Source organism: Acomys russatus, chromosome 8 (genome assembly GCF_903995435.1).
Source record: "Acomys russatus chromosome 8, mAcoRus1.1, whole genome shotgun sequence".
NCBI lineage: Eukaryota > Metazoa > Chordata > Mammalia > Rodentia > Muridae > Acomys > Acomys russatus.
Window position 1 is genome coordinate 21,394,252 of NC_067144.1, and position 26,658 is coordinate 21,420,909.

At 42.8% G+C, this 26,658-nt stretch overlaps 2 protein-coding genes across 3 annotated transcripts in view; one reads left to right on the forward strand and one right to left on the reverse strand.

Annotated features, from left to right (window-relative positions):
* Positions 1–20,809, reverse strand: part of Gtf2e1 (general transcription factor IIE subunit 1) — a 28,181-nt gene extending 7,372 nt beyond the window's left edge. The window contains exons 1-3 of one of the 2 annotated variants that reach the window (XM_051149890.1): positions 20,672–20,809; positions 17,960–18,426; positions 5,660–5,861 (exon numbers count right to left, since the gene is read on the reverse strand). In XM_051149890.1, the coding sequence (XP_051005847.1) occupies positions 5,660–5,861; positions 17,960–18,407 (650 nt within the window). In that variant the 5' untranslated portion in view covers positions 18,408–18,426; positions 20,672–20,809. Of the gene's footprint in view, positions 1–5,659; positions 5,862–17,959; positions 18,427–20,667 lie in introns of both variants that reach the window. The other variant, XM_051149889.1, reaches the window with a different exon arrangement.
* A 52-nt stretch (positions 20,810–20,861) lies between these two features.
* Positions 20,862–26,658, forward strand: part of Rabl3 (RAB, member of RAS oncogene family like 3) — a 29,852-nt gene continuing 24,055 nt past the window's right edge. The window contains exons 1-2 of the mRNA XM_051149891.1: positions 20,862–20,979; positions 24,181–24,272. Of these exons, the coding sequence (XP_051005848.1) occupies positions 20,934–20,979; positions 24,181–24,272 (138 nt within the window). The 5' untranslated portion in view covers positions 20,862–20,933. The remainder of the gene's footprint in view (positions 20,980–24,180; positions 24,273–26,658) is intronic.

Here is a 26,658-nt window from a genome sequence, read left to right on the forward strand (position 1 = left end):
AACTCATCACAAAGACACTCTAACTGACACCTGGTAGGATGAGGTAAGTCCACAGTAACTGTAAAGTTACAGACATCTCTGTTCAACTGGAAGAAATGAAATTAGCTCAGGACTTCCTATTTTTAAACAGTAAATACCAGAAGGAACTAAACAAAGAAATAGAAGCTCGACCAAAAAAAGTTCCACTGAGTGAGATAGCACAATCTCAAAAAGACAAATATGTATTCCTTTCTATGTAGATGTTAACTTTGATAAGCAGGTACAGCCCACATAATCACAGAAGTCATGTATAGATAGGGACTTGGAGGTGGGGTATGATCATCCTAGGAAGGGGAATTGGAATAGGTAGTTATGAATGGACAGGGAGGGGGTGGACTGGAATGGGAGGATCAAATGGCGAAGGCTAGTGAAGAAAAAACAAGGAGGAAACACAGGAAGGCCGGCTAAAACTAAGGGCTATTTGAGGGGCTGCATGGAGAAGCTGCTGCTGCTGCTTTTCTGCTTTGGTTTTTTTTTTTTTTTTTTTTTTTGGTGGAGGGGGGGAGTGTTTGTTTGCTTGTTTGTTCGTAGACAGGGTTTCTCTGACTATCCTGGAATTCTCTGTAGACCAGGCTGGCCTCAGAGGTTCACCTGCCTCTGCCTTCAGAGTGCTGGGATTAAAGCATGGGCCACCACCACCTAGCAGCCTCTTAAAACATATACATATATGAAAGAAATCTAAATGGAGTCACCAAATAACAGGGGAGACAAAGCCCAACTAGACAGCTCTTGCTACCAAAAGAAACCTCCAGTGCTGAGAACAGGAGCTGCTGGCTGAGTTGTTGGCCAAAGGGATCCCATGGAAAGCCCCAGACAACCCAGGTTATCTCCAAGGCTATTGCTGGCTCCCCACAAACTGACGGTAAGGATGACTTACATAACTCACTGAGCATGGAGCAGTCAAGCTGGTGCTTACTTAGAACCTTGACCACTACGGACCAGCGCTGATGGCACTGGAAGGTGCTCTGAATACCAGAGAAGAAAGGTAAACAGCAGCCCAGCTACAACTACTGCGCTTTGCAATGGTGACCTTCCTACAAGATATAGGGGGGCAGTAGTGGCACAAAAGTTTTGAAAGTAATCATCAACCACTATTGATTAAGGCCCACTCCAGGGACAGACCTCATGACTGACATTGCCCAGGTGGCCACGAGTCTGAGTGAGACTAGATAGGCCATGGCCCCCGGGAACTCAACTACTACTGTTCTGCTAAAGCACTGGAGCAGTAAGATGGTTCCTAGCGACATTCTGCTACGCTCATACATCAGTGTTTGCTCCGTCATCTGCAGAGACTGAGAGATCTTGGAACGCTCAGTCCTACATGGGACATCCCCATTCAATCCCTCCCCTCTGTCATCAGGAGATTCTGTAGAAGAGAAGGCAGAAAAAATTTAAGAGCCAGTGGGGATGAAAGACACTAAGAAAGCAGTGTCTTCCAGACACAACAAGACTGATAGACGGATGAACTCTCAGAGACTGGCAGCAAGCACAGGGCCTGCACAGGTCCAAGCCACAAGGGGTCCCAGTGCTGAAAGAGGAAGTGGACACATAGCCCAGAAGCTACCTCCAACTGTTAATCATGCACAAAGGGAAATTAGTTTTCTGTAATGGAGATTCACTGGGTATATAAACCACACCTTAAGGCAGGCCCCATGCCCAGCAGCAGAGGCCAACACAATGAGCTCAATGGTGCATTTGGAGGTGTCTGTTTGTTTTGTCGATAATGCTTTCTCTGGGCTTTCCCTTTCCTTTTACCTTACAGATCTTTTGCTTATATATTATGGTTTCCAATTTTGTTAGGATTCTGCTTCAGTCTGCCTACCTGTGATGCCATTGCCTATCTGCCACGGGGCGTGGCCCTGCCCAGGGCTGTATAGAAGGACAGACCCTCCTGGTGGTTCCTCTCTCTTACTTCTTTCTTTCTTCCTCTCTCTCCCTCTTTCTGGGGCACACCTCCTCCCCCCTTTTCCTCTCTCCCCATGCTCACTTAATAAACTATATAATCTAATATCTATCGCTTACCATCTTGGCATCTTATTTATTATTATTAATTATTAAATTGGTGGCACGTACACTGCAGATTATAAATAGTGATGATGCTAACATGTCTGAAATTTATCTCCCTTTATGAACTTAAAAGGATTCTTGTAAGCTACAGAAAATCCATCTCTCAGGTCAAATGGAATCCAGTTTCCTACCTGTCACCTATCTCTGAGGATGGGGTTTCTCCCCTTTTCCCTGGTTTTGGGACTCCCTACCATCTGATCGCCACCTTTCTGCACCCAACACCAGCTGGATTCTCCCTTCCTAGTCTCGTAAACGCTTCCTTTTGTCCGAGACCGTCAACATCTGTCTGGTTCACTGGGAGCAAAGGTGACCCAACTCCAGTCTTCATGACTGGGGCTGGCCTTTCTTGCTGATCTACAACCAGGAGAGTTCCCACTAGGTGAGAACTGATACAGTCCATCCCCTCCCCACAACCGCCCTTTGGCCACTGAAAATTCCTAGTGCACTAAGTAGGTGGCTGTGTCCCCAGGACAGCTCAGGCACAGAGCTGCGCTCTTTTGGTTGTTTTCCAATACTGACGAGTCACTGGGACAGTCTGTGCACCTGTTTTTTGAGTCACTCTCTGTTCTGCGGATGCCCTAACAGATTATTGGCTGCACATCCCCACGGGAAACGTCCAGTTGCCTATTCCTCCTAGCACACATTTGGGATGTCTTTTAGAGAACTTCAAATCCCTACACCATATAAAGGGCTACTAAGCTTTCACGTCTCTGCAACCAAATTTGGACAGATCCAAAACTGAACCATTTTAATTATTGCCAGCAATCGGGTAAAATGGAAGGAAGTTTCCCATGTTCAAACCTTTTCTTTGCTCTCCCCAAATTTTCAAACATTCTCTCCTTATTTTCAAGCCTTGTCTCTGATTTGCTCTCCCAAGAGTTTCAAATATACACCTAAAGGGAACTTTCTCCCTAACTTACTAATTTTGTCTTCTGCCCACATATATGTTGCAGTATCCTGCCAGACTTCCAACATCCAGGACATCATCAGAGCAGCTACCCACAGGTGCTCCAGTCAAACCTCACAGGTAGTATCAACTGGACCTGCACCGCTCCTCTTAGCCACAGATGTTCTCAGATCCCAGACAGCAAATTCAACAGTCTGCTCTTCCAGGACCTGGCCAACGTTTCAGCCTTTTAAACCCCCTATCGCCACCCTACTGTCAGCAGGAAGTAGTTAACATGATTACATCACCCCTTATCCTTTTACAAAAGCCTGTGTGCTCTAGGCCAGGAAAACAGCTCCAGGTCCTCCTGGCACTCCTCAGTCCCTATCTCCAGGACATGGCTGACATACCTTGCTCTCTTACCCTGAACTTTCATGATAGAGCTTTTCCTTCTCCTTCACTATACAATTTGGACATTTTGTTCTCTCTCTCTCTCTCTTTTCATGGCAGCCAAAAGCTGCTTCTGATGAACCTACATTTATATATTTTAACTTGACCTTACATAACAACAATCCAACATTCCTCATTTTTAAATTATAGCAAAAGAGAGGAATGTTAGGCTTCAGTCTGCCTACCTGTGATGTCACTGCCTACCTGCCACGGGGGCGTGGCCCTGCCCAGGGCTGTATAGAAGGACAGACCTACCTTGCTGCTCCTCTTCTCTTGTCCTCTCTCTCCCTATCTGTCTTTCTGTTTCTCTGGGGTTCCCTTTCCCCCCTTCCTTCTCTCCCCATGCTCACTTAATAAACCTCATATAATATAATATCTGCTGCCTGGAATCTTATTTCTTATTACATTATTGTTTTATTTCTTATTATTAAACAAAAAATTTTGTTTTATGAATTTTCTATGTGTGTAAATATGTGTGTCTCAACATCTGTATGTGTCTCTTGTGCTTTTTCTTTGGCTTTTTTGTTTGTTTTGCCCTATTCTGGTTTGTTTTTATTTTATCTTATTATTATATTATTATTTTTATTTAGATGTCTGTGTTTTCTAATAAGAGAAAGAAAGGGAGGAGGAAGGAGCTGGGGGAGATGAAGCAGAGAGGATTTAAAAAGGAACTAGGGGAGGGGGAACCAGGATCAGAATATACTACTTTCAATTTAAAAAAAAAAAAAGATAAAATAAAATAGAAGTTCCAAAACACCAGACAAATACAATAGAAATAGTCAGGAACAGATTGATGGGTAAATTCACCATAGAAGAAAAAGAAAACAGGTCAGAACAAGAGAACACTCTGGGACACCAGTTCTCTTATGCTTTTCAAAAAACAATGTAATATACATCCATGGGCCAGAGAGATGGCTCAGAGATTAAAGGCATTTGCTGTTCTTGCACAACGCCTGAGTTCCCTTGCCAACATTTACAAGGTGGCCCACAGCCATCCACATTTCAGTTCTAGGGGACTCTGTGGGCACCAGCCACACATGCAGTATACTTACATTTTTGCAAGCAAAACACTCACACACATAGACTAAAAGTAAATAAATCTTTTAATATATATGTAATGACTTTTCAAGGCATGGTAGAACTAAGCCTGCCTAGCAATTCAAACACTATAGCACATGGTAGAGGGAGGGGGGAGGGAGGAACCACAGTTAGCGGTCTCAACCCATAGGTAACACTATAGCACATGTGGGTGGGGAGCTGGGGGTGGGGGGTGGGGAGAACCATTGTTAGCAGTATCAACCCATAGGTAACACTATACCTTCAGAAAGTTGCATTTAAATTGAGTAAGACAAGAAGTTTGTGTTTAAAATGTTTAGAAGAATAAAACAATATGTTGTATATTCTCACTGATACATAAATCCTAGCTTTTAATTTTTATGTATGTGTGTGAGAGCATATGTGTGGGTGTAGATCATGGAATCAGAGAGAAGCGAACTACACAAGGGGAGGTGTTTTAGAGAACGGGCGGCGTGTGACCATGGCAGCAGTGAGTAAATACACAGGACACGGGAGTGGAAAGAGCTCAGGGGACTGGATGGGTGCGAAGGTAAGAGACGTGGAGAGAAGGCAGGGAGGACGGTCAACAAACGAACTGTGTGCAAAGCCCCCCCCCCCCCCCCCGTGACAAAACCTACACACTAAACTACAAACAAACAAGAAACTTTAGGAAGATGCTGTATTCCTCAAAGAATTTTGGCCTTTAAAAGCTAAGAGCCAGGCAGTGGTGGCGCACGCCTTTAATCCCAGCTCTCAGGAGGCAGAAGCAGGTGGATCTCTGAGTTCAAGGCCAGCCTAGTGTACAGAGTGGGTCCCAGGATAGCCAGGACTCACAGAGCGGGGTGTGTGTGTGCGTGTGTGTGTTGGGGGAGAGTTGTCTAGGGAACTCCAAATATTCCCAAGAGGCACAGCTAATTTAGAATTCGCTAGCAGAAGTGTGGCTGAGGTGAAAAGCATTTAAGTACTTTTGCCAAAGGCCCACATTCTACTGTGTTCAGTACAGACAAATGTGGACCCAGGAACAAATTAACAAGACAAGTATGGCAGAACTTGGAACTTCTGTGACATTAGTCTTTAGTCTTCTGGTAAATACCTACTCTAACCCTCCAACATTACAACTAGTGCAAGTTTTAAAGGGCTCTTAGTAAAGGCTTCACTTACCTCTGTTTCAGGGCTGGGATTTCTGTGGGTTCGGGCTCAAGTATTTCATAGGCCAAGTTTACATCCTCTGTCTCCCGGAGCAATGCATAAATGGGCTCAATTTGTTCATTGAATCTTGCCAGAAGTGTGCGAGCATCTTTTTTGGGCATTGCTGATTCATCTTCTTCTACCTCTGTATGGCAAAAGGTGCAGCGGAAAGTTCCTATAAGAAGCCAAGTTTCGGGTCAGAAGACGGAAATCTTCCAGGTAAGCCCTAGCTAGCCCCACGCCTCCAACCATGCGCTAACAAAACTTCCAAAGACACAAACAAGTCAGAAGAACTATACAGCGATTATCTATGAGCCCACCATCAAGTGTCTACAATTTTCTGTCATATTTACCACAGATCTGTCCATCTTTATATACGTCCATCATTTTTATGCAAAAATTCAAATTTTCATCCCTCATAGCAGTTTTTGAAAATCATACTTCTAACATATTTATATTTAACTTACAGTTAATTATTTATACCTTACTGCTGAATTTATATGCTTTTCCAACAGCATTCTTCATACATTACAAATTTAGATTATTATTTTGGAAAAGGCCAAATAAATACCCCAAATTGGAAGCTTTTGGTGGCCCTAGGCATTGTCAAAGGGCTTCTTTTGTTCTTCTTCTTTTTAGAATTTATGATTTAACTGTGTGTTTGTGTGTACCCCCATACACACGTACATGCAGGTGCCTTCGAAGCCAGAAGACGCTATGGGTCCCCAAAGCGTAAGTTAGAGGAGGCTGTGAGCTGCCTGCTACAGGTGCTGGACACAAACTTCGGATTCTCTGCAAGGCAATGGAGTGCTCTCAGCCAATGGGCCAGCTCTGTAAGGACTATCATTTTATGTTTATAAACCATTTGTATTCAGACAATCTCAAATGTAAAGTTCAAGAAACTTATTTTTGTTTCTTACCCCAGATGTTCAACATAGAACTGCAATGATTTCAAAAAAATGTCCTGAATTTTTCATCACTCCTGTCATCTTGTTAGGCATGGCCTCCATTGCAGCCTACAGCAGCCTTCCTAAGCATGCTCCTTGGCTGTAGGTCCTCCCGCCCCAGTCCCAGTGCCCTATACCACCATTGTGATTCCCTAACAGCCTGCTCTAAAGCCTATTTGATAGCTCAACCTAAACTTCTTCCCATTCAAGACACTGTAGAATTTGGTCCCAAAACATAATAATCCAACCATAAACACCTGTGATTAACAACTACTTTATTTATATAGTACTGCTTCTAAAGCACTTCCTTCACTTTTTGATCTGTACACTAATTCTGGAAAGGGCCAGTAGAACTAAGGCTCATTTATGACTTGTCCAAAGCCATACAGCTAATACAGAAAAGAACAGCAACTTTAACTATAGTACCTCGAGTGTTTACAAAGTCCTGGGTAATGTCAACCTCTGACATTTGCACTACTATGTCCACTTAAATATGTCAAATATGCAAGTTCTAACAGCTTCAACAATCTGGTCAGCTAGCTGGGTGATGGGGAGGAACCAAGTCAGCTCAACTATTATGCTAAACTAGTGCCTTATCATTACCCTATAGCCCACACCACTACTATAACGCGTCTCCAGTTTTGCCTTGCTCCCAGGGATGTGAATTCTTCCTTCTCTACAGACTTTACCTGAGAGATTAAGAAAGATATTTTGTACTAGTGCAGGGTACACAGCAAGGACTATCCTCTCTTCCCGTCTCTTCCCCAGCACTTCTATTTCAATGTCACAGCAAATCCTCCCGACATGCTCCGAGTGGAATGCATTTCTATGGACAAGAATGAGTGAATGCTTCCATCACATGTCACTCTTCCTGATTTTCTACATCTATCTTGTATCACTGAGTAGAAACTGGAGCTTATAATTACCTGAGTCAGTTCCTTGAGCCCCAGTTCCTACACAGTTATAGGAGGACCAGGTGAAATTGTAATGTAGTTGGTTTATTACAGGAAAAGAAATCCCATAAGCATAAGCATGCCTATCCCTTGATCTAGAGAATCACTAATTACTGAGCATTCAATAAGCATGTTCTAGGAAGATAATATTTTATTATACTAACCCAAAGCTGCTGCTATAACCATTCTTATAAGGGAAAAGATTTCTAAAAGACTTGTCAATACCTCTACTTCCAAGACAGGGTTACCATGAGAGTCCTAGGGTTAACGGTCCGCATCTGAAAGGGCTGACCTCACACCTGAGTCCTGTGGCCACCACAGAAGCACAAGATGTAAATGAGGAGCAGCTGCCAAAAGCCAAATGCAGAAATGTCACCTTTTATGGAAAACTACCTCAGACCAGTTTACCATACTGTCTTCATTTTTATGACCTTTACTATGCATTAGGAGAATGCAAATCAGCTTTCCCCAAACCAGAAAGGATGGTGAACTATCAGAGAAGGGGAGCATGGGCACTCAGCACACACCAAGAGTGGTGCTGAGGTCTTCACAAAGAATCTGTCATCAATAAGCTTCAAGTTTAATAGAGAACAAGTTACCTAGAAACCAAGGTGCAACGTAAGAATAAATTAAACAAACCATAAGTGTTTTAGAGTCTAAAGAAAATATGTGACTTCTAGCTGAGGCCATGAGAAGGCTTGTGGAAAAGCTGCACTTTTCTGGGGTAGGACTTGGAAGACGAAAGCTTATTCCAGAGATGGATGAAATACGGGGAAGGAAACAGGATGTTCCATATCATAAGTAGGTAATAAGTTGCAATTTTAGTGTGGGAGGAAGACAGTTATCAAAGAGAATGGTAAACCTGAATTTACAGGACAAACTGGATGATCCCAAGAGTGCTTTAAACACCAAGCTTCCCCCTGGCACTATCCTTCAGGAAGAGGAGGGCCACTGACAGGTCTGGGAGAGAACGGAAGGCACCAAAACTAACATTGTAAAATGCTGATCTGCTCCAGTAGCAGTGATACCCAAGCCATCCCCAGAAACCCTGATCCAAAAGGTCTGGAGTGGGGAACAGGAACGTGAATTTTCAAAGTTCCACAAGGAATTCTGACGTATACTGCCACTGCTGGAGAACTGCTATTAGGTGACGGATGACAACTGTTCATGTGACTGAGCCATCCTTCACTAATCTGTACTGACAGACTGCCAAGGACAGGAGAAGAAATTGGGATTTAAACCCAGTGCGCATTTCATCTTTCCCACACAGAAGACCAAGCCAAGAGTACTGAAGCCAAAGCACGTGAGAACATGAAAGCCAGACCCCACAGTGTGGAGCAGGAGGAAATGAACACTTCACTGATTCTGTGTGCAGCTTGTCAAGAATGGGATTAACAAGGAAAGGAGCTATTTATTCTCACAAACTATTAAAGAAGAAGCTACTTCATAAATACCCCATGTGTTCATCAGAGGCAAGTCTACACAATAACACTGCCCAAGTCTGACATGTCTGGGAATAAAGGTTTAGAGATGCTGAGTTTACTGGATTACATCTCCAAGATGAAAACCACTAAACCCAGATTCAAAGCACAAATCTCTCAATTCAAAAGACTAAACTCTGCCATCCTGAACTGAGCATCCCTTCTCCAACGTATTATGTCTAACAGCTCTAATCCAACAAACTTTTCCCATGTAGATACTAAGTCTTCTCTTCTTAGGAAGGAATAGAAAAAGGAAGAAATTGTATCAAAGGATTTAACAAGCATTAGGTGCCCATCACATGGCTGGCATTTATTTAGCTGACCATTAACCTATTACGTTTGCTAGAAGGATCAAAGTAAATCCAGTTGCAAATAAGCATTTGAAGTAGGGAGGAAAAGAGACTTTTACCAACAGACTCTTGAGAACAATTTCACAGCCATCTATTTGGTAGTGCAGCAGTGCCCTAGCTCTGTAGTGAAGGCACGCTACACGTCAAAGGGAGTGCGGAAGGAAAGAGAGACTTCTGGACCATTAACTTTCCAAATATAAGAAACAAAACAAAACTAAATTCAAAATGGAGACAGTGGGAGATAAGGACTTGGGACAAAGGGGTTAAAGAAAAACAGCCAAAAAGGTCAACAAGTCAAGGATCAAGAAAATATAAGTGCAGAGTATCACGCTGGAAGGCCTGCACCTTGCCTGCCTCTCACACGCTATTCATTTTAACTAAAGCTATCTACCCATTAAGTGAGTATTCAGCCAAGAAAACATTAAGCACAAACATAGCCAAAGTGAAAAGGCTGTTTACCCGCCTCCCTTTGACAATGAAGTGCTGGGATATTTGTAATTAAGGAAAGGGGACAGAGGTGTCAAATGATGGGATGTACAGGTAGAAGACAGGGAGGATCAAATCTCCAGACAGCTGACCATTGAAGATGACATGCTTCTCTTCCTCCAACTACAGACAGATGCCATCTGCCCCAGAATCACTATCAAACATCTATCAGAAGTGTCCAACAGACTGGGATAGCATTTAGCCACTTTCCTGTAATCCAGCACTCAGGAGGCAGAGGCAGGTGGATCTCTGTGAGTTCGAAGTCAGCCTGGTCTACAAAGTGAGTCCAGGACAGCCAAGGATACACAGAGAAACCCTGTCTCAAAAACAAACAAACACCACCACCAACAACAAATTAAAAATCAAAATAGATCCAGCTGCTCTGAGAGAGTGCAATGCTGCAGTGAGTCACTGGGCAGCTCACATCCTCACAGCTGGACAGGGGACAGGACAATCACGTGATTACTACACAGAAGCTGTAACCAGAAACAGTAGGTCTGATGTCCCCATGGCGTTTCTACATCATGTTTCCTACGTCCAACCAATTCTATTCTGAGCTATTTTCCTGGCAGTCATATTCTACTGGCAGACAGTCAAGATTACATACATACACACATAAATAAATAACATCAAGTATAGATTGGTATTATGAAAAAAAGGAAAGAAAGGAAGAGCGAGAAAAAAACAGCAAAGGAAACGGGATATTATTTCATTTCTAATACAAAGAATTCAAGGGAGTCATCTGTGATACCCTAAGGTATGGATGGAAATGTCAAGAAGTAAAAAGGACAGGAAGGCCCGCAGGTATCTGGGCAGCGAGGATGGCTTCTGCAAAAAGGCAAGGAAAGGCATCCTCACTGCTCACAAGATACAAATACGCTAGCTGCTGTGACTGTGGGACAGGGATACAAACAGTCCCAACTGAAAGACCTTGTAAACTCTGTGAAGTATGGCATTTTCTGAGTACAGACGTTTGAGAGCGTTCTGAAGACAGTTTCCACGACCTAACGTACTCACTCTGTGAGAGTCGTTAGCTACTACCTACTTCCTCAACGCACTTACCATCACTACAAGCCTTCCATTTAAGAGTTCACCTAGGGGGATACATATATCAAAATAGTAAGTCAAACATTGAAACATCAAAGTCACCTTTTATTCTGTCCATTTTCAAACTACTTTCCTAACACCAATGGCTTCGGTTAAACTGGCCATGGGAAAAACAGATGAAAAGTAATTACTATTATCTTATATATGTGAAAGCAACATAGTTATATATTTCATAATCATTGTACCTATCATAAAAATAAATTAATTGACCCCTAATGATTCATTGTACAGTGCTCCAAAAATGTGTATATAAAAGAGCAACAGGAGATAGGTTTAGCATTTTTGAAACCGAGATCTTAAATGTACTGACAATACACAAATACAATCCCCACCGCTAAACTGCATTCATCTAGGAAGCTGGCTTCTGCCCTCCCGCAGACGGACACTTAGCCAATCTAACCATCAATTATTCCTAGGTTCTGGAACTCATTATAAAGAGGAAGGGAAATGTAGCATGCCTGGAGGAGGAATTAAAAAAAAAATGACAATGTGAACCACAGTACTTAGATGCCTATGAAAGCTTGTGATACATTGTTAAATTAGGTTTCAATCAAATTCATCTCAAAATGCAGTAGGCAGGCAGAACATCTGAGGTTTTGACATATTTGAAAGACAATAATCAACTGAATATCACACCAGAATCAAAACCAAAGAGCAACTTTTCACATGAACGTTAGTACTTATGTCAACATTCCAAAATAAGGTCTAAGAGAGCTCTCAAGCTGACGAGGTCAAAAACCAGGTGTGGATTCGCATGATTCAAATCTCAGCTCTCAAGAAGCAGAGGCAAGCCTGGTCTACATAGCAAGTTCCAGGCCAGCCAAGGCCACGTAGTGAGACTCTGTCTCAAAGCAAACAACAAAAGACCAAAAGCAACAGAGGTCGGGGCTGGGGCAATGGCTTTGGAATTTTAAAATTAAAGAATCTAAAGGTTTGGGAGATACTGCTGTTTACTGTATTTCCATAACTTGTGTGTGTGCTTCTGATGTATGTGGTGCAGGCACATGTGTGAACAGGGCACACACGCATGTCCACAGGGAGAAAAATCACCGGATACTCTTCTCTATCACTGCCTTACTCCCCTGCGGCGCTGGCTCTCAGTGAACTGAAATTTGCTGTTTTGAGTAGGCTAGCTGGCCTGTGAGCGCTTTCACGTGGTACCTGGGATTTGAACTCAAGTCCTCATACTTGAGCAGCAAATGCTCATCCATTCCTCTCATTCTTCCAATCTGTAGCTTTTGGACATAACTTTCTAATTAATGCCTCTTGGGCACCATGTTTAAGACTGAGGACTCAGCAATTGAGCAAACAATCCTAGATTTTTTCTGAATTTGTGCTTTGAGCATGTTGGGAACAGCAAACACATCACAAACAAAACAGCAAACTCAAGACATCGATCTGCTGTTCCAAGCTTTAAGAGATGGAAACAGAAAAAAGTGCCCTGTCCTAGCAAGGCAGACACTAACACATCAGAAGTTTCACAAATGCCAGACCCTAATAGTTTAGATGTCAGGTTTACTGGCATATCACCATTGCTGACTTTGAGACAGAATCTCATTCTTTAGCCTAGGATGGCTGGAACTTACTAGCTCAGGCTAGCCTTGACCTTGCAGCAATCATCCTATCTTGGCCTTCTGAGTGCTGGCGTTACAGGTGTGAACCACTGTGCTCACTTACTGTTGGCTATTTTTGAGTTATTTAACTAGAGATTTTATTTAGCTTGTAAGTATTTCTTTATGTTAATCCTAAAATTGACTTTATCTGTTCCAGGGTGCCACAGAAAATAAGCATAAAGGCTACCACACGCCTCCCTCATATTTTGTGTAGAACATTCTACAATCTTTACATCCTAGACTTAGGATATTACTTTGCAGGTCTTCCAAATCCAGCAGTACAACATAGGCATGTATGTGTGGCACCCATACACACACCATATAATGAGTTAACTACATCATCTCTAAATGTTGATGTTAAAATCTTAATAAAGACATGTATCCCTTTAAGAATTTCTAATTACTTCTAACTCAAAGTATATTTAAAATGGGTTTTTGTGGTCTCTGTGTAATCAGTAGTAAAGGCTTCCAACACATTTCTAATTCCAACATTTGAGAATTTTATTCCACTTACAATAGAACTACAGTGCCACATATGCATTTATAGAAGCCACAAAACTACATTTTTTTGGCAATAACCTTATGGAGAAAAATTTAAGCAATATATACAAAGGAATACAAAGCACCTTATTGACAACAGAGGGGAAAAAAACAAAGAACTCATGCTATGGCAGGGAAAATGAGACCTATTAACTATATCCTGAACACTATAAAAAGAAGAATTTGGTATATTAAGGAACCAAGAGACCAACAATATCCTAGGCTACAATTATAAATATAGGTAACAATAAAAAGGCCAGTGGCTTTAGTGATTTCTTTTTGTCTTCTTCAATTTCTTTCTGAAATTATGGATGCATATTTTTAAACTATAATGGAAAACAAAAAGCTATTTCCATTTCATCTAACCCTAACATAAAAAAAGAATAACACACGTTGCTAAACTTAACTCAGAAGTGCCATTAACTACCTCACATGTGGCTGAGAGTGTTAGGATGGAAATACTAAGTCTATTTACATTGTTAGAAAGCTTGCTAAGTCAGAAACATGCACTTAGGAACCAAAAGATGCTATTCTACTGTCTGAGGGCTTTCATGTCATGTCTGTTTTAATTATATAACCTCCCCATATTTCTGGAACCAAAACAGCTATTTTTGTCTGATTAAACTTCTGAAACCCAGAACTGGTGGGCAAAGACTACCAAGACTGCACCCACTAGCCATATGCTAACTATGAACGCTGTCCAATACAAAATCATAGATTTACTTAAAGCATCTTTAGGGTTTTTTTTTTTCAACTACATTACACAGTTCTCAAACATGAACCATGCAGATGACCAAGTTGTGTTGCTTGTTAAATGTTGGCCACACTGAAAGCTACTCCAAATGAAATTTTAGAAAAAAGGATCTACATTTACCAAATATCTACAGTTGGACCCAGGAAGACCAAAGACAAAACACAAACGGCAATAATGGAGAAAATCTACCAACCTGTAGGAAAAAGAGCAGGGTAGAGAAAAACTGGACTGGAGTAGGAAATCACTGGCCTATACATGCGATGACAATAAAATAATCATTGCCCACATCGAGCCCAGAACCCCCCATGCTCCTGGGGATTCTTCTAGGAGTTACGTCCTTTTGTTCACTGGCAAAGAGTTGCCCATACCATTTGAGTTAAAAACTTTTTATCAAAAGTAGCAAAGTATGGCAGGCTCCAAACCCAATTCCTGAATATTCGCAGATGGCTAAAATAAACCACAATTCAACCTAAGAAGTGCTGAAGAAGAAACAGAAATAGAAACTCACCGTGTCCATCACTTAGCTAGCTAATGACACAGGTCGATACGCCTAATGCCTAAAACAGTGGTTCTCAACTTGTGGGTCACAACCCCTACAGGGGTAGCAAACCAGATATCCTGAATACCAGATACTTATATTATGATTTATAACAGTCACAAAATTGCAGTTATAAAATAGCAATGAAATTAATTTTATGGCTGGGGGTCACCACAGCACGAGGAACTGCATTAAAGGGTTGCAGCCTTAGGAAGATGGAGAACAGCTAACCTAGAACGCAGAGGCAGAAGGATCAGGAATCCAAGGTCATCCTCAGCTACATAGCAAGTTCAAAGCCAGCCTGGGCTACCTGAGTGCCTTTCTCAAAAACCAAGCAATCAAGTAAAAGTCGCCCTCCAGCTATCTCCATCATCAGACCAGGGACATCATTAATCTCCAGAATCAAACGAAAACAGGATACATTTGAGGTGTGCAGAGGACCAAGGTTAGAATGGAACCTACTGTGTGTAAATTCAAATAGTGCATACATAGTTGCTTCATGTGTGTCTACTTCCTATTCTTTTCCATAATGATTTCTCTATAATTTCTCTCCAAAAGGAGAGAAAACTAAGCAAAACAGGATGGAAGCAAAGGTGGGAGGAGCCACAAAAAGCTCTAAAGAGGACATACAGATAAAGAAAAATATCAAGATCTTAGCAGTTTAAGAATTTTTATTATCTGTGAATTAACATGTAGAATGGGGCCTAATACCAACCAATCAGCACATCTGTCCATAAACGCCACATTAGCACCAGATGGCACGCACATTCAAGAACAAGAGTGCTTAATTGATTACAGGTTTCCAGCTATGCTAAGCCAGGTTGCACTATGAGCAAAAACCCACCAATTGAGCTTCCCTACAGGCTTCTGAGTGCCCTGTCCTGGGAGGCAGCAACAGCTAAGTGGCTTTTTTCTCTCCTACACCCCTCTTCCCACACTCGTGTGGATTATCAACCTTGTACTGAAAGTACATACCGGCTACAACACACTCGCTTCAGCTTTAGTTTCCTTTTAGGAAAAAAAAATCTTTTCATGCCTTTACCCTCTCTCATCTCACTGATTGATCCTAATAACTAGCTCTCCTTGTGAACCACAGCAGCTTCTGTTTCCAAAGGCTATCTGTTGATGACAACTAGCTTTGTTCACATTAACCATGAAATTAAATAGGTCTCAAATGATGAATAAATGTAGAAGCACCCTACTACAGATTGTCTTTCTGAGGAACTAACTAGATAACAGATTTCACTGCCATCGAGTATGACAAAGACAAGACCACTGTAATATGAACAAAACCTCCACAAAACCAGAACCCAAGATTCTTTAAGAAACCAGTTAGAGTAAATGACAAAAACCCCTAAGACTTAGCTAGTCTATTTTGAAAGAGCCCCAGATAAATTCTAGAAATCCCTCTGTTATAGTCAAACAATGCTTACACCCAACATGGTAACTAAGATTGTTCTTATGGTCACAATTTCACAGCCAAGCATGATACCTGACACCTATAATCCCAGTATTGGGAGCCTGAGGCACGCTTATCAAGAGTTCAAGGTCAGAGGCCGGGTGTGGTGGCATATGCCTTTAATCCAAGCACTAGGGAGGCAAAGGCAGGCGGATAGCTGTGAGTTCAAGGCCAGCCTGGTCTTGGTCTACAAAGCGAGTCCAGGACAGTCAAGGCTACACAGAGAGACCCAGTCTTGAAAAACAAGAAAAAAAAAGAAAGAAAAAGGAGTTCAAGGTCAGCCTGAGTAACACAGTCAGCTCCTGGTAGCCTTTGGCTACAGGGTAGACTCTGTCCTGAAAAACAATAGATAAATAAACAAATAAGATTCCTCCTAGTTAGATGTGGGCTTTTGAATGAGAAATGTCTCCGATGGGCTCAAGTATTTGAATATTTGATTTCTTGCTGATGGTACTATTTGGGAAGTAACCTTTAAGAGGTGGATCTTTGCCAGAGGAAGCATGTCACTGGGGCCAGTCTTCCAGTGTTCATAACATCAGCCCACATACTGCTGTGAGTTCGAGGCCAGCCTGGTCTATAAAGTGAGTCCAGGACAGTCAAGGCTACACAGAGAAATCCAGTCTCGAAAAACCAAAAGAAAAAGAAAAAAAGAAGAAGAAAAAAAAAGGGAGGTCAAAGTCACCTTTAAGAGGTGGAACCTTGCCAGGGGAAGTATGTCACTGGGACCAGTCTTCCAGTGTTCAGAACATCAGCCCACATTCCGCTGGCTCCCCCTGCTTCCTGCATGTTAATGAAGACATAACATCTTAGCTCACTGCTCACGCCTTCTCCAGCACGGAACTGTAAACCAAAACAACCCCTTTCCTCTGTAGTCAGTTTGGGGCATGCTGCTTTATCACAGTAAGAAAAGTAATGCACAAGGCAGGGAGGTGCAGGTGGTCTATGATCAGAGCACTCTGGAGACTGAAGCGGAAGGATCAATACAAGGTCAAGGTGAACATACTGAGTTCCAGTCTGAGCTATACAAGGAGATCTTGCCTCAGAAAACCAGGAACAGCCAAAACCTAAAAGCCTCTGCTAAGTAAAATAGGTTTAGTGCAAAGCAACAAGACAAAACTGTTTCACCAAGCATTTGACAAAACTTCTCTCATGCTTAGTTTAAAATTAAGCATTTAACCTAACACACCAATGTTTCCCATGTTAATGACGGCTATACTGTATTTTAGGAAAACAGTTCATTGAAAATTCTTAAAACTAAAGTATGTGATTAAATGAGGCAAATCATATGCTGTTAAGATTTCTCTTCCAGCCGGCGTGGTGGCGCACGCCTTTAATCCCAGCACTCGGGAGGCAGAGGCAGGTGGATCTCTGTGAGTTCGAGGCCAGCCTGGTCTACAAAGTGAATCCAGGACAGCCAAGGCTACACAGAGAAACCCTGTGTGTGTGTTGGGGGGGGGGGGAATTCTCTTCCATTAACCCACCTAAATTATTGATCCATTTGTTAAATTTAAAGGGCTCCCCTCTTATTTGGTCTGGCTAATTGTCATATAATCTTTCAGGTCTCAGCTTGTCCTTCTAGAGACCTTTCCCAAATGCAGATCACATGTCCTACTTACACACCCCTATTGGCACAACGTCCGCCCACCAGCCAAGCTCTTCAGCATATTATGGTATATGCTCATAAGCTTATCTGCCCGTGATTGACACAGACAGACACTGGGATAATTTGCTGAAGAGTGAGGTCACCAGAAAGTCAGAGTAGCCTCAAAGTGGTAGAGAAATCAATCCCTGGGATTAGGCTGCAGCAGTAAATAAGGCTGGGGAGGGGATTTAGGAGAGCTGTTCGTAGGAAAGTCCCGTGGATAAGCACACTTGCCTGTGAAGGAAGACGCAACGCAACACTTCTCAAAGCCGTATGTCAGTCTGTGATTGGCTTGCAATTTAGAATAACTGGAGAGAGAGAGAGAGAGAGAGAGAGAGAGAGAGAGAGAGAGAGAAGAGTCCACATCTTATTTCACTTGATTCATAAACTGGGTAGGTCTCACCTGTCATGGGGTCAAACAGCTGATTAGCTTCCAGGTCAGTGAAAGTACTGCAACAGACGGGACATTTGAAGGAGGCCCGGTTGGTGGAATTTCTCTCATCGGTTTCAATCCTCCTCCTCATGTGGTCCAGCTTGTATTTTACGACGTTAACAAGAGTGCGGTAGTTGATGAAGTAGTAGTTGTGGCGTGTGGTCTTCCCGTCGGCCGCAGTCTCTACCCTCATTCTGCATTTGATGAACTTGTCTCCCTTTAAATTATTCAAAACGGACCGAAGTTGCTTCCGGTCAAACTTAAGCAGCTCCAGCATGTCCTCCTCTTTCACACAGGGGTTCCGGATCAAGATGTCCAAGGCCAACACGTGCTCAATGCCATAAAAGCCCCGGATGACATACTTGGCTAACCGCTTCAGTGCTGCTGGGACCTCAGTCAGGACATCGGGGTCAGCCATCTTCAGCAGCGAACTTCAGCTATAATGGATCAAGGGGAGTGGAATTAGGAGGCATGAGGACACACTAATCATGTTAAATCTATAACACACTCTTACTGAGAGCTATTGTTATTTTTCTCCACATATAAAATGATTAAAGTGCCTTTCTCACACAGTTAGTGTATAAATTAAATCAGATAATGAACATAACACATTCTGCTTTTGGGCCGGCGTATGAGTCCAACTCAAGTACTGGCCTTCAGAACAAACCCCCATCTAACTGATGTTTATGCCAAGGAGCCGATATGAAGGTGGTAGCACCGCGGTTCTATCAGGAGGTGTAGTTATAAAACCTAAGCTTAGGAAGGGAGGAATTGCAAGGACAAGATAAACGAAAAATATTACAGAAATGAAATCAAAAGGTTCCAACAATATCCTTGCGGAAAAATCACAAGCAACTGCTTTGAGCCATTGTAAGAAGGAAAAGTGCACGAGAAAAAGGCAGCATCTGAAGAGGACTAAGTCTTACAGACTCAAGGCAGGGGCTTTTGGAAGCCTGTCTTTGATGAAATACCATATTCCTTTGAAGACACACAAGGCAGCTGTATTTAAAAACAAAATAAAACAAAACAAAACAAAAATCCACTGGCGCCCAGGTAGGCTAGCTAGTCCAAAAATCTCAAATGTTAAACCGTCCTTCCTCACCAGGGCCTTCGCTCCTTCACCACTTCCCCATCAGGATGAATCAGGATCAGTCAATCGCTGCATTTCTTAAAGCTACTTAGCTCAAGTTCTGCAATTGGCAGCCCATACAGAGTGCTCTGAACACTTTATAAATCAGTTGTCAACATTTCAAAAGCTTAGGTGCCTAAAAATCTCAACTTCCCACTCCTCTTGAAAATTGGAAATAAGTGGAAAAAGTGAGGCCGCATTCCTTCATTAGCTAGTTTCTGTAGCTAAGCTGACATTAAAGAAAGGAACGTCTCTGGTCTATGGAGGCTTCTTGGTGTGATTGCTCGCTACCTTCATTTTCTTTCTCTCTTCACTAATCAGGCACCTTCCAACTTCAGCCTAGCCAGGCAGACCCATGTTCTAATTGTACGAACAGTTAAGGATGACTGCGGCCCCAGGTGTAGAGTTAGGAGAAACAAAGTTAAATCACTCTGCTCTTAGCACAGCCAGCCTCACCACATACTGTTCGTTCCCCTCCGCCCACAAATCTTGTTCCTAACGTTCTTCTTTGCCTTGGGTAAAGTTTCCTGGCCTTCCCAAACTCCCAACAGTAGCATCTAATAATGCTCTACTTCACGTTCCCTCATATGTTGTACGGTTTCTACCTCTATCTCTTAAGACCAGGGACTTGCTCACCAGTGCCAGCGCCTAGCACAAGCTACTCAAGTACCTGCAGTACATCTTCTGGGCACGTGTTCTTGTAGCACTGCCATCCCGCCAGCAGTCACACAATTCACTTGTTTCACACTTGCATTCCAATGGCAGCTATAAGCCATCCCTTTTTTTTTTTTTTTTAACTTGTAATTGCTTTAAACAAGGAGTTACTAGATTAAACTTGGGATTTAAAAAAACAAAAACAAAAACAAAAAAACAAAACAAAACAGACTAAGCCGGGCGTGGTGGTGGCGCACGCCTTTAATCCCAGCACTCGGGAGGCAGAGGCAGGCGGATCGCTGTGAGTTCGAGGCCAGCCTGGTCTACAAAGCGAGTCCAGGACAGCCAAGGCTACACAGAGAAACCCTGTCTCGAAAGAAAAAACAAAACAAAACAACAACAAACAAAACAAACAAAAAAAACAAAAAAACCCAGACTATATTGGATAAAGAGTGAGGGATAAAGGAACAAAGTGGGGGCAGGAAGCCCAGCTAGTTAGACTATTTCAAATTAGTGCTTCCCAAGTTCTGTTAGGACTCGGACTCTACACAACCTCCGCAGTTTCCTGTTACTGTATTTTACGAACTCTCCATCCCTTCGTTCTTCAAGGGGCCCCACGACGGAGGACGCTCCGGACCCAGGTGCCCTCTACCAGCTGGGCTCAAAGTGTTCAGACCCCACAGTCCCTCAGACGCGCCCAGGGGGCTCCCGGGCCACACTCGACGCCGCCAAGCCCGTCCTACCCGAGGTCGCACACGGGCCGCTCCGGGGCAACGGTTCTTTGGAAGACTAAGAAGAGGAAAAGAGACTAGACAAGGAAGGGGCGGACGGGAGAAACCATGAAATACCACACCGGGTCAGAAACCGGGAGCAAGGATCAAGGAATAAGGTTTACCCACGCGGATGCTCGAACACTCCCACTACAGCCGCCCTCAGCAACTCAACTACCGGCTTCAGCCAGCCCACGCCACTTGCCAGACACCGACAAACGCCTAATTCCTGCGACCAGTTTGGAAACCACCCGTTAATCCACACAGCGAAGCTTTCAATCAAACCAGTCACTCTTGCCGACCAATGAGATGGTAGGACCTGCCCCCAAACCCTGCTCTCATTGGCTGAGAATCCAGGAAAGGGCGTTAACCTTAAGGAGACCGTGGCAAGATGGCGTCCTTGGATCGGGTGAAGGTTCTGGTGTTGGGAGACTCAGGTGAGCCGCTTAACCCACGTCTGGGATTCCTGATACACCCGAGCTACTCGATACTGCCCACTCTTCGCTGTTTCACCCGCAACTGCCTAGCTCGTGGGTCCATGCGTGAAGTCCCTTTCAAGCCCTTAAGACTACACTTCCCAGAGGACTTTGCTCCTTTTGACGACGTGGCGTGGCGGGAGGTGGGGGGCGCTGAGCCTGGGTCTTTTCTCTGCCTTTGCTTTTCATTACGTCGGTCTCCTAGGCGACCCCAGACGAGCGTATATTGTCAGTTCCTTTATTGCTCTTGTTGGACATAGAGATGTGGGTAAGATCGCGCCTTCAGGAAACTTTGTTCACTAAGTCGAGTGTACACTAAGAATACACTGGCGTGTAGTAACTCCTTTAATTCTAAAATCAGGCTTTTAACTCCATTCTACAGATGATAAAACTGAGGCGAACTGGTTCAAACCCAGTGTTGTGAGCTGTGTCATGCGAGGAGACAATATATGGTAGTGACTGTTTCCTTTTTAACTTCCTTGTTCACATCTAATAGTTGAATACCTGTTCAGTTTTGAGATGTACAGAATAAAGAAATTTGATAAGGGCCGAGCACAGTTTTAATTGTAGTGTTAAAATCTTATTTACGCCTTGAACATTTTATGACTATTATTGAAGTCTTTATTTACCTCTCCCATCTCATCATCCTTTTCTTGCCCGTTTCCAGCTCTCAAGAACGTGAAGGCACACTAGCCATGCGTTTTATAGATGGGTTTTTCTGGAAAGGACCTTTTGTACTCTAAAGAGACATTCTTCTGGATGCTTGGAAGTAGAGAGAACACTATTTAATTCTAAAACAGTCTTAACTTCCCCAATTTTTTTTTTAACATTTCACCCTTTATTCTTTTTTTTAAATCGTGTTTATTTTGACATCATAATTCAATTAGATTGTTTCTCCCTACCCTTTCTTTCCTCCAAATCTTTGAATATGCTCGCCCTTTCCTTCAAATTCACGGCCTCTGTTTTCATTAACTGTTGCTACATGCATATGTGTATTTGCATATACGTATGTATTCTTCTTAAGTACGGCCTATGAAGTGCGTATAATGCTACTTGTATCTATGTTTCCAAGACTGACTGCTTGGCACTGGACAGCCAACTGCTATGTTCTTCCTTGGGGAGGACCACCTGTCCCACTCCTGCCTTTACTCAGTCGCCTGTAGTTCTCTGTAGGACTGAGGCCCCATGGGATTTTCCCTATCCAGTGTGGTGTGTTTGCTCACTGGTGTCATTCTTGTTCAGCACATGATTGGGCAGTGATGTGGGTTAAGACTTCATGGGTGTAGCTTTTGGTAGCTAATCACTAGGACACAGCGAACTCCCGGATCCTCCGGCTCTTACAGGTCTTTCCTCGTCCTCTTCTGTAATGTGCTCCCTGAGCCTCAGTTGCAGGAATGTTTTGTAGATGTTGCCAGTGGGATGAGGCTCCACATCTCTGCATTTTGATTGGTTGTGGTTTTCTGGAGTAGTTTCTGTCTCCAAGTGAAGTTTCCTTGACAGAGGGGTGGAGACTACTTATTTGTGGGTATAAGCACAAATGCTTATAGACTGTTAGCAACAGAGATGTTTGTCCTGACACAGTTAAGCCTGCTTTGGGCTCAAACATGTGTCAAGCTGAGAACTAAATCCCTGGATCCATCTCCAACATAAACCTATATATAAACTCAAAAATCAACAATATACTCTAAAGACATGGATGACAGACACTGTGCAGTAAGTGTGATGACAAGACTGATTGAATGCCCTGAAATTTTAAAGTCTATATCTAAAAGAATATAATGGAAACATTGCTAATGGATGCTTACTTCAATTACGTGAGGTGTTTAATATCATTTAATATGTAAAGAGGTCATACAGGGCTGGGATGTTTCTTCATGTTAGAGTACTTGCCAAGCATGTGCAAGAACTTGAATTCATTACTCAATACCACAGTATGACACAAGCCGTCATAGAAGTTAATAACACTAAAATCCTTTATTAGTTAAATAGGCAGAACACATCAGTAGAAAATTCATAAGAACAGTAAGAAAACTGAGTTGCAAAGATGATCATAATGTGTATCATTGTGGGTTTTATTTTTAATTACTAGTTTTCTGCAAGAACAACAAATTCTTGATTTTAATGGCTGAACTATCTCTCCAACTCTTTCACCTTGCGTTGTTGTTTTGTTTTGTTTTTGTTGTTTAGGGTGTGGAAGTGTTTGAGACATAGCCTCACTTTGTAGCCCTGGCTACCGTAGAACTTGCTATGTAGACCAGGGTGGCCTAGAACTCACTATGCAAACCAGACAGGCCTAGAACTCATAGACATTCACCTGCCTCTACCCCCAACCTTCTTTTTAAGACAAGGTCTCCCTTGGCCTGGAGCCTCTTGTTCAAGGCTGTCAGACCAGCAAACATGAGGGGTTGCCTGTCTCCGCCTCCCCAGCACTGGCATTACAAGCATGCTCCTCTGTGCCTGGTTGCTGTGTCATTTCTCTGGATGCCACTCAGGTTCTTGTGTTTGTAAGACAGGCACTGAGCCGCAGCCAGTTTTTATTGCTTTTAAGTACACTGTGTGTGCGACCACAGTTACAACATGCTGATAGAAAACTCCCTATGCTTGGCAGTAGTGATCTAAGGTGATTTTTCCTTCTTACATTTTTCACTTGTTAGAAATATAGCTTCTATAATAAAAAGTAAACACAAGTAATAGGTCCATGTATAATATTGCACACAAAGTTGATTTCCTAAGAACAGTCCACATGCAGTTAAGTGAATGAGTGACTCCACACCAGGATGCAGATAGAGGGCTCATCCCTTTCCTCTCCACCTAGGTGTTCAGGAAGTGATTACTGTTAGGGACAAGATTACCTGAGCCCAAGAGATCCAGCATGAGAGGAAGTACTGCTTCAAAATAAAAGACCATGATGAAGAAAAGAGAGTAGACCATCATCATCATCATCATCCAGAGAACAAGTATGGGGCCCAGTGGTTAGCTGCTTTTTTAAAGCCTCTGTGGGAGCACTAGAGTCCTTTTAGTATGGAGTCGTGACATCCTGAGTCCTATCACTGACAGAATTCAGACAAGTTTGTGGGATATTCCCTGGCTTGGAGGAAGTGGTATAGCTGTCCCATTCAGGGTTGTGGATCCAGCTGACTAGAGACCTTGTATCGTCCACAGGTGTTGGGAAGTCGTCACTCGTCCATCTTCTGTGCCGCCATCAAGTGCTGGGAAATCCATCGTGGACTGTGGGCTGCTCAGTGGATATCAGAGTATGCTTTCTCCTTTTCGTTCTCCACAGAAGTCCTCCAAAGCACGCGATTAAAGCACAGGCCTCAATTAAATTAACAGTGATAACTAGGATTGATTTAGCTCCTGCTGTGCTCCAATGCTTTACTGTCACTCCTATTTAATCTTTCTTGAACTGTGAATCACAAGCACAGAAACTAAGTCATGGGGAAGTAAAGAACAACCAAGTTGGTTCAACTCACAGGAAGCCAACCAGCGGGTGAACCCATCTGTCTGATTGCACAGGCTGTTATTTTAATTTCTATATTTTGAGAATTCAGCTAATCCTTCATAAATAATTCTGCCAAAGTCTGTAACTCTAAGACTACAAACTTGGGCTTTGGTGTAGAGGTAAAAGCTTCCAGAGCCTCGTGTGGGTTAGCAGCTCTGTGTCACATTTAGGTATTCAGCGCACTGCCCACTGAGTTGGGTGTTAAAGTCTAATTCTGGCAAGTCTGGCATCTGCTGGCGTGGCTTCTCACCACTGCATTAAGAACAAAGACAGGGCCTGGTTAGAGCAGCACAGCAGGCCAAGGCCCTTGCCATCAAGGCTAAGGACCCAGGTTCAGTTCCCACTAACTCACACTGGCCTCCACATGTATGCCCTGGCACAAACATGCCCACAGACATACAGACAGTAAATAAATAAACATAAAAGAAAGTGGAAACAAGCAAGGAAGAAAAGATACATCAACAGCTATTCTCTTCTGTTCCACAAGACAATGTGTTTTTGTTTTTGTTGTGGGGTTTTGTTTTGTTTTGTTTGTGGTTTTTTTTTTGTTGTTGTTGTTTGTTTTTTGTTTTTTGTTTTTTTGGTTTTTGGTTTTTCGAAACAGGGTCTCTTCTGTGTTAGCCTTGGCTGTCCTGGACTGCCTTTGTAGACCAGGCTGGCCTCGACCTCACAGAGATCTGCCTGTCTTCCCCCCTCCCCTACCCCCCCACTTCCCCACCCCCCGAGTGCTGGGATTAAAGGCATGTGCCACCACGCCTGGTGAGTAATACAATTTTTAACTTCTCAAAATATCTAATCATTTTTAAATGTCAAGTTTTTCAAAATCTTATCTTTTCACAGTGGATTTTACTTTTAATTGACTTATTTTTCACATAGTCACATTGTAGTTTCTTTTCGATTATCTTTTTTTTAATGGTTAGGTGAAGATTTTACTTGAGATTCTACTTTACAGAAATATATCTTGTATGATTTGTAATTCTTGGAAAATGTTATCTTTTTGGAATTTCTTTTTCACGTGCATCAGTATTTGCCCAAATATGTGCCTATGTACCGTGTGTGCAGTGCCTACAGAGACCAGAAGAAAATATTGCATCTCCTGGGTCTGGAGTTACAGATAGTTAGTTGTAAGCTGTCATATGGGTGCTAAGTAGAACCTAGGTCCTCAGAAAGAGCAGCCAGTGCTTTTAACCAGTAGCCATTTTTTCAGTTCTATGTCCACATTTTTCTTTAAAAAAAAAAAAAAAGAAAGAAAGAAAGAAAAAGGAAAAAAAAAAAAACCCACACACCTCTTTATGGCAGCCCTGTATGCATGTTGTGCAAGTATCTTTCTTTTGACTTGTTTCCGTTGTTACCAGGGACTTAGCAATTTCAGCACTGCTCAGAATTTCTAACTTAGCATTTCTGTGCCACTTAAGTATCATAGATTCCCCCGCAGTCTGATTGTGGTGCAGGCCTGACGGTTCCATTTCATAAATGCCTCTTCTACAGCAGCCCTCCTCCCAGTGTCCCTGGCAGGACACCCTGCTCTACGGACAGCGTTTTCATAGCCACTTCCTCCCTGACCATCTCAGGGTGGGAATGGCGTGTAGTCCTTACCCCTCACCCACTCATACTGTCCCGTACAAGCTGCAAACGGAGTCTCCTCTTCCTGGGCCAGCAGTGACTGCAGGCACCCGCCACCCTCGCAGCTCTCTGCTATTTCCCACTAGGTCAAGCTTAAGGCTCGTCTTCACTCCCAGCATCTAGAGCTGCCCTGTCCTTTCTCTTCCTCTCTCGCTAGTTATGTTCTCTCTCTTTCCCTCTCTCTTTCCTTCCTCTCAACATATTTTTATAGCACTTCTTTGAGTTTGCAGACCCTCATTTCAGCTTAATATGCTCTTATAATCTTAACTACATAAGAAAACCAGCTTTAAGTGATGAATTCAAAAGCAATTTTGTTTAGGTTTGGGAGACTCAGCAACATATTCAAGACAAAAAAAAATTCCTTTTAACTTTTTCTAACTCCCTTCCTGAGAAAGATCACAGCACATTAAAAAGAAACTTAGATCCTGGATCAATTGCCTTTCTACTTAAAGAGTTGCCTTAAACTAATCAATATACCTCCCAAGGGCTAGTTATGTCATTTATATGAGAAAAGA